This window comes from Vigna umbellata, chromosome 10, assembly GCF_029865625.1.
Source record: "Vigna umbellata cultivar VRB3 chromosome 10, Vumbellata_1.0, whole genome shotgun sequence".
NCBI lineage: Eukaryota > Viridiplantae > Streptophyta > Magnoliopsida > Fabales > Fabaceae > Vigna > Vigna umbellata.
The window spans coordinates 19,559,680-19,572,429 of NC_142174.1; the positions used below are offsets into that span (position 1 = coordinate 19,559,680).

A 12,750-nucleotide genomic window follows, 5' to 3' on the forward strand; every position below is an offset into this window, starting at 1 on the left:
TGCTTTACCAAATTCATCTTCCCCATGGTAGTAATCAGAATTCCTAAGTTCATCGGCTACAAGGACATCGAACCCAGGTAACGATTCGCTGAGAAACTCATCATTGTCCTTGTCACCATGGAAATTGAGGGCTACGAGTGTGTGGGTGACAGAGAGAGAATGGAAGGCTTGATGGAGGGAAGGGAAGGAGCAGAGGACGACATAGCACCACGCGACCCCAAATTTCTTTGTTTAAAAATTACAAATCCCTTGTCATTAATATCCTAAGTGTGCACATCAAAATTAATTGCTTGGTCAGCATGCTACGACACAGTAAATTTAACATCGTCCACTAAAATTAATGACAAGGTTACAATTGACTCAGTTTTACATAAACAGGGACCTAATTGAGTTTAAAAAAAATACCAAGACGAGTCGATTCTGCGGGACCTTAATTTTAATAACCTTTAAATATGAACTATTATTTTTATCTAATTTTAACTAGAACGGAATAATGATAAACTTTTACTTTTTTAACTTTCAACTTAAAAATAAGGGTTAAATATGTTTTTAGTCCCTAAACTATTGGTCGTTTCTCGTTTTCGTTCCTCTTTCAAAATAAGGTACAATTTGGTCCTCATTCTTTTTGAAACTTTGGTTTTAGTCCTCAAAACTTTGGTTTTAGTCCTCGAAAACTAGCACATTTTTAACGGTGTTAGTTTTCGAGGACTAAAACCAAAGTTACGAAAAGAATGAGACCAAATTGTACCTTATTTTGAAAGAGGGACGAAAACCAGAAACGACCAATAGTTTAGAGACTAAAAGCATATTTAACCCTAAAAATAATTATAACTTAACTTATTTAATTATATTGCAATTTTATTTTCTCAGAATTACAACAATTACAAAATATTATTACAATATTTCAACATTATTTTACGTTATGCTTAATTTATTTTATTTTCTTTCTTCAACCTCTATTTAAAAATTGAAAACAAAAAAAAAACTCAAAATTACCGAGTTTCGTTTAGTGTTCCTAAAGGAAAAAAAGACAAAAGGAGGTCCAAAATTCGATTATCTACAGTTATTATACACAGTTTGCTATCAACTTAAAATCTAGAAGAAATAAAAAGGAAGAAAGGGGAGTAATCACTATAGCTCGTGTGTGGGTGCAATCAAACAGGCGGCCCATACAACAGAGATTAACAATTACAAAAAATAAGGACTAGTGAACTTGGGCCATCAATTAATTTCTATAACGTGGAATTGCACGACTAAGGTATAAAAAAAATCTAGGTTTAATCCTTTAGTACATCCCTATTTATGTACGAATGTCTCAATTGGGTCCTCGTTTTTTAAAGTGTATCAAAATGGTCCTTAATTTTGAAAATTGATATCAATTGAGTCCTTTCCGTTAAGTTGGGTGGACGGCGTTAAAAAAATTGATGAGTGGATGCTGAGATGACGAACGGACGCTCGTCCGGACGAGCGCTCGTCGACCACCGAACGAACGGTCGTCCAGTGTGGAACGAACGGTCGTCCAGCAGTAAGAGGTCGACGAGCGTTCGTTTTCTGGTGGACGAGCGTTCGTTCTCTGGTGGACGAGCGTTCGTTCGCTGGTGGACGAGCGTTCGTTCGTCATCTCAGCATCCACTCATGAATTTTTTTAACGTCGTCCAGCCAACTTAACGGAAAGGACTCAATTGATATGAATTTTCAAAATTAATGACCATTTTGATACACTTTAAAAAACGAGGACCCAATTGAGACATTCGTACATAAATAGGGATGTACTAAAGGATTAAACCAAAAATCTATACAGAAAGATATAAAAAAACATTTGTATTAAAGTCGGTATAAACACGGCTCCTAAGTAACTCCCGAGATTTGCGCCACCAAGAATTTAAACTCCTGGATGTACTCGTTGGCACTCCTCTTCTATCGCACCGTCGTAAGTTTCTAAAACAAGGTGCCTCGATTTAATCCGTCGAACCTCTACGTCAAAGTGTCAGTGAACAACTTCCAGGTGGGATTCTTGGTTTTCTTAGGCCAAAAACAAAACAAATAGTTAGCGCCTTCTTCCATGCATATATAGACGAGCTTCATTTTCTCCTTCTCAATCACATTATGGAGGTCAAAGAATTTCTCTGCCTTCGCGATCCAGTCTATGGAATCCGTACCCTCAAAGGTAGGTCATACATTAAGAAAATAAATTATAGTTAGGTGAAGATAGAACATAGAACTTGTAACATCCCAATAATATAATATAATACTATATAAAAAGTTATCACAGATATGATATGATAGAATCGTTATCAAACTAAAATATAAAGTATAAACTTACAGTCATCCATAACAACCATAAAATTTTAAACTTTATATACAAATTGGCTAACAAAACTACAAACAAAGCTAATCGAAAAATAACTAAATAGCAACATCTCCTCCGTCCATGCCTGCTCCACGGAAACCTCATCTCTCTTTGCTCACACCCACAAGATGATTATTGCAAAGAAGAAAACACTGCAACATACAAAACACAAGCACAAACAACATGGTAGCTAGTTTGAATAAAAGAACAATCATTATATTCGTCAACTACATTACATACAATCACACATAGTCATTCACCAACATAACACACTTTGTGCATGGCACTACAATGAATTGGCCGTCCAGACTTATAATAATTGCTGAGCTATGGCGGGTTGTGCACTTGTGGTGGCTTCTACTGCTTTACAAAGTCATTGCCAATGGGTTTCACCCTACCACGCTCACAAGGTTAGGTTGTTTCGGGCCTTAGAGCATACTGGAAGCCCCCAACACTAAGACCTCCTGCTACTCCTACGAAATGGATCAATCCTCTCTACGTGAGAATAAAAAACCATTGAAGTTTCGGGATAACTCCCAAGACTGAGCTCATGCATTCATTCTAAACATACTTGAACCTCACCAAGAGAATTCACTTTGGAACTTACTTTCATTACTTTGAAACCATACTTTCTTTCACTTTGAATCATAACTCATAACTTTGATACTCATATAACTCAATACACATTCATACATAATTCACAATGAATCAAAACATCACTCAAATCAATCAAGGACAAAGAAGGAAAGAGTAAACTAAAACCTGGACCAGTCGTTTAGCTCATACACTCGCTAAGCAACCATAGAGTTCTCTCGCACAACGACCCACCTTGCTGTGCAAATCCACAGGCAGTACCTCCAGACTTCAAACCACTCGCTCAGCGACCCAGCTCGCTAAGCAAATAAAACTAACAGTGCTCCCAAACCCCAACCTCTCGCTCAGCGTCACCTCGCTAGGCGAATCCCCAGACAATGGTCCAGACCCTCCAAACACTCGCTCAACGACACAGCTCGCTAGGCGAATAAAACTCTCAATGATCGCAGACTCCAACCTCTCGTTTAGCGACACAACTCACTGGACAAATTCCCCAAACAATGGTCCAGACCCTCTAAGCACTCGCTTAGAGACACAACTCACTTGGCAAATGTCTAGACATTGTTCCCAACTTCTCAGCCACTCACTGAGCGACTCCACTCGCTCAGCAAGTCTGCATAATTTTGCAGCACCAAACTGTAGAATTATGAACATGCACCCAAAATGACCCAATTGGATACATTTTTCTGAACTTCTAGTCCTCCTAAATCGTGTTAAACACCTAATTATACTTACCTAAAACCAAGCGTGTCTAACCCATTCTAAACTCCTTTTAAACATGTAGCTATAAAACCTAAACCAAAAACTTACAAAAACTCAACTTAGAGACCCAATTGAATTCTACCATTTGTGGCACAATATCAAGTAACTTAGGGACTCTAACAAGTGTCTAATGACTTACCAAAACTCTCCATGCTGACCATTTGAGCATAGAACCTCTAACTCAAGTTTTTACTAGTTCACTTCCTCAATTTGAGTTCTAAACCAAGTTGAACTCTACACAATCACCGCTATTCACTCGTAACTGAATTCTCTACCATTTAAAATGTTGAACATAACCCAAACGAGTTGATAAACAACCCAAACTTCACTAAATCAGTTCACCAATCATTTCTCATCATTTCACTACCTTAAATCTCCATTTTTGACCAATTAACCTACAACCAAGACTAACCCTTTTTCTTCCAACAATTCAATCAACACAATTCATTTCATCAACATCAAATACAACATCATCAACATTACATACAATAGATTCAACATGTTATACAACGTCCATCATCATACAAAGCATCAATTTCATTTAAGTACTTCAATTATTACTAACACAAAACAACATTCTACATCCAAACAATTTAATAATCACGTACCATCAAACTTACACCACACACTTCAATTAAAAACAAATTTTCTAACTTTCCTTACCTCTATCAAACTTGTATAGCTTAAGAAAAAACATCAACCGTGGCTTACACCTCAAGGAACTTCTAAAAACACCTACAAATCATTGATTGATGATTGAAGAGAAACTTTAGAACCTAAATTGAACTAAGAATTCAAGAAAGAGGAACTCTTCTCACATGCAAAAACAGATTCTTTGCATGATCACATAATTAGGGAAAAACTAAGAAAAAGTGAACGAAACTAACTTGCTCAAATCAACAAACTAATCAGGCAGATAGGTAGACCTCGATGCCAGGATTGCTTAGACACCTCCTAATAATCGAACAGATGATTTAAGAGTAAGAATTTGTAGAGAGAAGTGAGAGGAAACGAAGGGAAAGAAGTTTAAAGAGATAAACAGTATTTTAGATAATGAGACGAACTTAGAAAATTCTATTTATATTATAAGATTATTTTATGATAAAATACTCGGTTTAATTATTTTAATATACCTATCAACTCTAATCCTCTATTTTCTAGTTTATGTCAACTACGTAAGTACTCATTTTTTTCAAATCTAAACGATGAAAAAAAGTTACTACAAATTTTAAAATTACCGCCACGAACTTTTGGGATCTCATTTTGTCCAGCATAAATCATAGTCGTAGATATTTTCTTTTTCATTCAATCCTTTTATTATATTTATAAATAAATATAAATGTTAAAGGATTATCAAAGTGAAAAGAAAAGAAAAAAAATGCATTGAATCTTCTTTATGTAATATCATTTATCCGAGCTAAAGCTTACACTACAAAAACATAGAATTTTACCAGGGGTTTTTTTTCGCATTTCCAACGATTTTAACCCTTGGTAAATATATTTCCCAGGGTTGGAAAAACCACTTGGAAAAACACCATGACAATATTTGCGGGGGTTTTCAAAAAACCGCTGCTATTTGTGAGGGTTTTTTGAAAAACCGCTGGGAATTTCTTGGCTTAGCAAAACCGCACTGCTTGGAAGGGTATTTCAGAAAGATCAAAATTGAACTAATGTTGAAATCACGTATTATTTCACTCACCCGCATTACATCATTTTCCTGTTACCATAATTATTTCAAATCAAAATTGAACTAATGTTGAAATCACATACCATAGTAATGTGAATTAGGGGTGGACAAATTGCTTATTCAAAAGTAAGTGTTCTGGTATCTTCTAAAAGAATATCACATCTCATAGTTACAAAAACCTGTAGAAGTTTTTCAAAGAAAACAATCTAGGAATATCCATTTTGACTTACCAGGGTCACGTTTGGTTAAAGTAACAATGCCTCCAAAATTGCATGCAATATCAGAATTTCCATTTGTCTGATAGTAGCTATTGAAAGGAAGCATGAGAAACACGTGTATCTGGTTCAAAACATGGTCCACCTTATTGGATGGCTATGGAATTTACCATTCCAAGTCCACAAGCCCAATCAAGAGCATTCTACAAGTCATTTTGAGAAGCACCAGGACGAGCCACACACCAAGTGTTGTTAAATAAATAAATAAATTAAAAATGACCAAATATAATGAAAATCATGCGCTAGCATCAACCTCTGGTCCACCAATAACAAGACAAGAAAAAAACTATTGAATAAGAGAAAAAAGTGTCACCATAATCTAGGACAAAAATATGAGTATAACTCTTAGCCACCAAGTGTGACCTTTGTAACAATCAAATGTACCATCAAATGTGATCTTCACAGTATAAACACAATGACTCCTAATGATGGTTTTGTTAGGAGGTAAGAAAACAAGCTCTCAAGTGTTGCTAGCATCCAAAGTAGTCATCTTTGCAAGCATTGCTTTTTAACAATTGTGATTATCCATTGCTTCACTTGTAGAATTAAGAATGGACACAAAGTTCAAAGAAGAAATCAACTAAAAAAATAAGAAGATCACTTACAAAGACTGTTTTCAAATTGTGCATATACTGCTTAGGATTCTCAACACACCTCCATCTTTCATAAAATATGTAGAACATCACTACTTCATGGCTAGGATCAAGAACTTTCCTAGCCAAAGTAAGTGCCCTTCCTTTTCCAGTAGCTTGGGGTAATACTGTTTCCAACCATCATTGGGTACCATGGATTCACCATAAGTAATCTCAGTACCCACAAACATTATAAGGAGTTAACAAAGGTTTCTGTTTTCTTAAATCTCCATAAACAATAGGCGATCTCCCACTGGATAGATATTTGCTATGGACATGGAAAAGACAGATGTTTGTCGCTTCTCCCATTAAATATAAATCAAGGATAGGTAGACTTTAAATAAGCCAGGACATTTGTTCTCTTATTATACTAAAAAATCAAAAATAAGATTTTATTAGAAGCCACCATGAACACATTCAGTATGAGATTGACATAAAAGATCCAGTAACAGTTCAAGAAATCAAGATGCAGAAACTTACCACTTAAGAAACAAATTATTACAAGTTTCAAGAGCCGGAACAATTTAACAAGTATATATAACAATTTCATGATTAGATCATGAATAAAGTACTGCAGCTCAGACCTAAGCAGAAAGAACATAAATGAAATGCGAACTCACATATTGCAATTACTTTGTAACTCTGGAACCGAAAAATTGGGTGTCGCATTTTGAGTAATTGCCTGGTATTTTTGAGCAACTGCTCCAAGCTGACTAATCTGCATACAACAATAGAATACATACAAGATCGCTCCCTCACCCTTGCATGGCGTTGCACGCATCACCATGATCATTAGCCACTGACTTAAGTTGCTAAAACCATAGAAGGCTTATTCGACAATGTAGTGATATGGTGGGAATGAATAAATATATTAGACTCCCGAATGCATAAATTAAGTGAAATGAAAATCTAATCAAATGAAATTCTTGTATAAATACTCTGTTATGCAACAATTAAATTTGACAAACACTCTGCAATAAAACTGTAATGATTGTATATTTTTAATGAAGAAAAATTCAATACAATCATAATTGGATTATTCTAAACATTGCCACACGTTCTGCTCAACTCTAAAAACAGAATTCCTCTAACAGAGAGGCTAGCCACCGTCACTGCTTCATTTCCATGATATAGCACCTGAGAAAAGAATGCAAGGTTTAGAGGATTTGTTACAGGAGAGAGAATGGAGAATCTAAGAGGAGGAATTGTACCACAGATTTTTCATGCCCCTCCCAAGTCCTGTAACCTCCTGTTTGACATTCTCTTTCTGTTGCTCCTTCTTGGTTTCCTGATTTCGTAATTGTTTGCCAGCTGTCCCCTTCCAGTAACTAACTCTGGATTTGTCTCCTTGTGCATTATATCTTCCATATGGCCATCCATTTCAGCATTTGCATCAGTAGGGACCTCAACATTATTTTTCTCTCTAACATTACCCTCCCCATTAAAAGCAACCTTGTCCTCAAGGTTGAATTCCGGATAAGCCTTGTAAAATTCTGCAGTGTGCTCCCATGTGGTGAAAGAGTGTTGCCCTTCTTCCCATTGTACTTGGATCTGGTGTACTTCTCTTCCAGCCACTGAAATTGTTCGGCTATCTAGCATAGTCGTAGGTGATATTATAGGACCTCATTCTGAAGTCTTTAAGGGTAGAGGTAAATAATGTTGTTGGTGTTCCCCTCTGAACTTCTTAAGCAGCGATATGTGGAAAACATTGTGAATTTTAGCCTCGGAAGGTAATTCCAGTTTATATGCTACAAAACTCAACTTGTGACTGATCTTGAATGGACCAAAATAGCGAAGACCAATTTTCTAGTGTTTCCGCAATGCTACTGAATGTTGGCGGTAGGGTTGTAGCTTAACTAGCACTAAGTCTCCTTCTTTGAATTCTTCATGGCGTCTGTGCTTGTCAGCAAAGTGTTTCATAAATTGCTGAGACCGGGTCATGTTAGTGCGCAACTGATCAAGTAAGTGATCCCTTTCAACCAATAGTTGTTGTAGTGTACTATCATCTTGTGCAGAGATTTCATAGCGGATGAGGGATGGGGGTTCCCTGCCATACAGTGCCTTATATGGGGTCATTTTAATGCTGTTGTGGTAGGATGTGTTATACCAATATTGTGCCCATGGTAACATTTTCACCCAGTTCTTTGGATTGTCAAAACAATAACATCGGAGATACATTTCCAAAGTCTTGTTTAATATTTCGCTTTGGCTATCCGTTTGTGGATGGTATGCGGAGCTCATGGAAAGAGTTGTTCCTTGGAGCTTAAATAGTTGCTGCCAGAATTTGCTGATGAAGATTTTGTCCCTGTCAGAGACAATTGATCGAGGAAAGCCATGAAGTTTGATAATATGTTGCACGAAGGTTTCCGCCACTTGTTGACTAGAGAAGTCCTGTTTTAACGGTAAGAAGTGGGCGAATTTCGATAGTCTATCAATCACAACCATTATAACCGAATAACCTTGTGCTGGGGGTAAAGCAGTGATAAAATCCATGCAGATTTGTTCCCAAATTTGTGATGGAACAGGCAGAGGGTGCAACAATCCTGCAGGCAACGTATTTGTAGTTTTCGCTTGTTGGCAAATGGTGCAATTTAACACATAATCTCGGATCTGTTTGTGCATGTTAGGCCAGTAAAATTGAGAAGAAATTCTTTCTGCGGTTTTAGCAATTCCTGAGTGTCCTCCCACCATAGTGTCATGGTATTATTTAAGAATTAAAGGAATGATGCCACTATGTTGGGGTACCACCAGCCTATTCCTCCACAATAGTAAGCCATTTGTGCAACTATACTTGCTGTCCGATGACCCTGTATTAAGGCATTGTTGTAGGATGGGTTGGAGTGTCGCATCCTTGAGCAAGTCCTCCTTAAGTGTGGGCAGCCAATCCAATTTAGGTGTTGACCAAGCAGCAAAGAAACAACGGGATAGAGCATCCGCTGCAGTATTTTGGGCACCTGGTTTATATTTGATCTCAAAGTCATATCCCATAAACTTATGCAACCACTTCTGCTGTTCAGGTGTTGACAGCGTCTGATCAAGCAAAGATTTTAAACTCTGTTGATCGGTTCTGATGATAAATCTTTTTCCTAACAAATAATGCCTGAATTTGGCAAGTGCCTCTGTAATAGCATAAAGCTCACGAACATACGCTGACTGTTTCTGAATAATGGAAGACATTTTCTTTGAAAAGTAAGCAATGGGGTGTTTGTTCTGAATAAGGACAACACCCACACCAATTCTGGATGCATCTGTCTCGATTTCAAAAGGAACCTCAAAATTTGGTAATGCTAACACAGGTTCTGAAGTAATGGCTTGTTTCAAGGATAGGAAAGCTTCAGTAGCGTTTTGATTCCATTGGAAAGCATTCTTTTTAAGTAACTCAGTCAGTGGAGATGCAAGGGAAGCATACCCCTTAATGAATCTTCTGTAGTATCCGGTAAGACCTAAAAATCCCTGTAATTGCTTGATGTTCCGTGGTTGTGGCCATTCCAACACTGCCTGCACCTTGTCTTTGTCCATGTGAACACCGTTTCCCTCAATGGTGTGACCCAAATAGTTGATTTGTTGAGTTCCAAATGTACATTTGGAAAGTTTTGCATAAAGGTGTTCTCTTTGTAGAACTTTTAACACCACTTCCAAGTGATACAAATGGGTCTTCCAAGAAGCACTGAAAACTAAAATGTCATCAAAAAACACCAAAACGAATTTCCTCAAGAAAGGCTGAAAGATGTTATTCATTAAGCATTGGAATGTAGCTGGAGCATTTGTTAACCCAAAGGGCATGACCAACCACTCATAGTGCCCTTGATGAGTTCGGAATGCTGTCTTGTGCCTATCGTCGGGTTTTACCAGAATTTGGTGATAGCCGGATCGTAAATCCAATTTTGAAAAATATTGAGAGCCATGTAACTCATCTAGTAATTCATCAACAATATGTATTGGAAAACAGTCCTTCACAGTCAAAGCATTTAGTGCTCTGTAATCCGTGCAAAATCTCCACGTACCGACCTTCTTTTTAACTAATAATATTGGGGAGGAGAAAGGGCTCTTACTAGGTTGGATGATACCATCATCTAACATCTGTTGTATCATGGATTCAATTTGCGCTTTCTGACTATGTGGGTAGCGGTAAGGCTTGATCTTTACTGGCTGAACTCCTTCCAGCAGTGGAATGGAATGATCATGGTCTCTTGTAGGTGGTAGACCCGAAGGCATTTGAAAAACCTGTGCATAATTCTGTAATAATAATACCAAATCCGATGGCAGATTTGGAGGCAGCTCCAAGTTGGGCGGTTCAGGGCATTCATCCTTGGCAAGCTGTAGGGTGAAAATTGCCGCAACGACATCAATATTGATAAGTCGTTTCATATGATTGAATTGAGCGTGTCTTGGAGTCGCGGTTTCCTCTCCTTTGATAGTGATAAATTTCCCTTCATGGAGAAATTTAATGAATAAGGCGTCATAATCTACAATGTGAGCTTTAAGGGTTTTCAACCAAGTGGCTCCCAAATCGAGATCTCCTCCTGCCACATGGAGAACATAAACATCTGGAATATTGATCGAATGTCCCTGTATTGAAACTTCCAAAGACGGAAGACGACCTTCAACTTGCATTACATCAAAATTTCCCACCATGACCTGGAATTCAGGGGCTGGATGCACTGGCAACTTCAAAAACTTTGCAACTCTCGGTTGAATAAAGCTATCGGAGCTTCCACCATCAATCAGCACTTGTATCTCCAAACCATGCACAAAAGCTTTTAATCGAAAAGTATCCGATCCGGGTGTTCCCTTCATCGCATTAAATGAAAGATGATGTTCTAGCACCTGGTTTTCCAGTTGTTGCAGCTGCTGCTGGTCTTGTTCTTCTCGGTCCGGTTGTTCATGATGTAGCATTGGCTGCTCAAGAACTTCTTCTAATTGATATAACATGAAATGTTTGTTAGGGCACTTGTGGTGGGGGGTAAATTTTTCGTCGCACCAATAGCATAGTCCCTTGTCCCTCTTGAGTTGTTGTTCTGCTGGAGTGAGTCTCTTGATTGGAGTGGCGGTGTGTTGATTTTGGATTGTATGAGGGGGTGTGGGAAGTAATGGTGGTAGTGAAGTTCTTAGGGGTTGTTTGAGTGGAGGATTGGAAGCGGTTTTGTAATTCGGTGGACGGTATGGATTGGGTCCTGGGGTGGTTTTGAATGAAGAAGAAAATTTATCTTCATAAAGTTTGGCGAGACTAACAGCACGCATCAATGAAGTTGGACATTGAGCCTTGACTTCTCTTCTAATGTCCATGCGTAATCCACTAATGAAACAGTCGCGCAAAGCCTCAGCTGGTTCAATGTTGGTGCGATTGGCTAAGGTAATGAATTCAGTGTAGTATTCTGAAACAGTACCTTGTTGTTGGAGTTTGAAAAGAGACTCGCGTGGGGATTCAAACAAGGTGGGTCCGAACTCGATCTCGATGGCACGTTTCATCTCGTTCCATGAACGAAAGGGCATTGTGCGTTGTTGCATCTGGAACCAAGGAATTGCTGGGCCGGACATGTGCATTCCTGCAATGGCAATTTGTTGCTCGTTTGGGATCTGATAAAACGATAAATATTGATCTACGTTAAATATCCATCCAAGCGCATCAGAACTATCAAATCGGGGAAGATCGAAATTCATTCGTCGTGTTGGAAATGGTTGATGATTTGTAGTGTGGACTTCAAGATAGGAGTTCGCATCATGGGTATGGTCCCGATTGGATGAAGAAGTGTGAGTAGCATTTTGGTTCTGTAAAAGCATAGCTAAAGATTGTTGAATATCATTCATCCGGCATTGAGTAGCCTCATTGATGCGAGCGATTTCAGCACGATGAGCTTCCGCATTGCCTTCCAGTAACTGATAGAGTTTTTTAATCTCAGCTTCCATCGTCTTCATCCTGGTACCGTCGGCCATGCTCAATGAAAGCACCAAATGTTATGCAACAATTAAATTTGACAAACACTCTGCAATAAAACTGTAATGATTGTATATTTTTAATGAAGAAAAATTCAATACAATCATAATTGGATTATTCTAAACATTGCCACACGTTCTGCTCAACTCTAAAAATAGAATTCCTCTAACAGAGAGGCTAGCCACTGTCACTGCTTCATTTCCATGATATAGCACCTGAGAAAAGAATGCAAGGTTTAGAGGATTTGTTACAAGCGAGAGAATGGAGAATCTAAGAGGAGGAATTGTACCACAGATTTTTCATGCCCCTCCCAAGTCCTGTAACCTCCTATTTGACATTCTCTTTCTGTTGCTCCTTCTTGGTTTCCTGATTTCGTAATTGTTTGCCAGCTGTCCCCTTCCAGTAACTAACTCTGGATTTGTCTCCTTGTGCATTATATCTTCCATATGGCCATCCATTTCAGCATTTGCATCAGTAGGGACCTCAACATTATTTTTCTCTCTAACATACTCAAC

The 12,750-nt window shown here is 38.1% G+C and overlaps 1 protein-coding gene across 1 annotated transcript; it reads right to left on the reverse strand.

The window, feature by feature from the left end:
• Positions 1–9,003: 9,003 nt before the first annotated feature.
• On the reverse strand, positions 9,004–12,234 carry LOC148192111 (uncharacterized). The gene has a single exon (XM_088100004.1). It carries the CDS (start codon positions 12,232–12,234, stop codon positions 9,004–9,006), a length of 3,231 nt encoding a protein of 1,076 aa, XP_087956130.1.
• Between the last annotated feature and the right edge of the window lie 516 nt (positions 12,235–12,750).

Bases quoted from the DNA above. Each gene is read 5' to 3' on its own strand.
- LOC148192111 (XM_088100004.1), bottom strand. From the start codon at position 12,234: ATGGCCGACGGTACCAGGATGAAGACGATGGAAGCTGAGATTAAAAAA.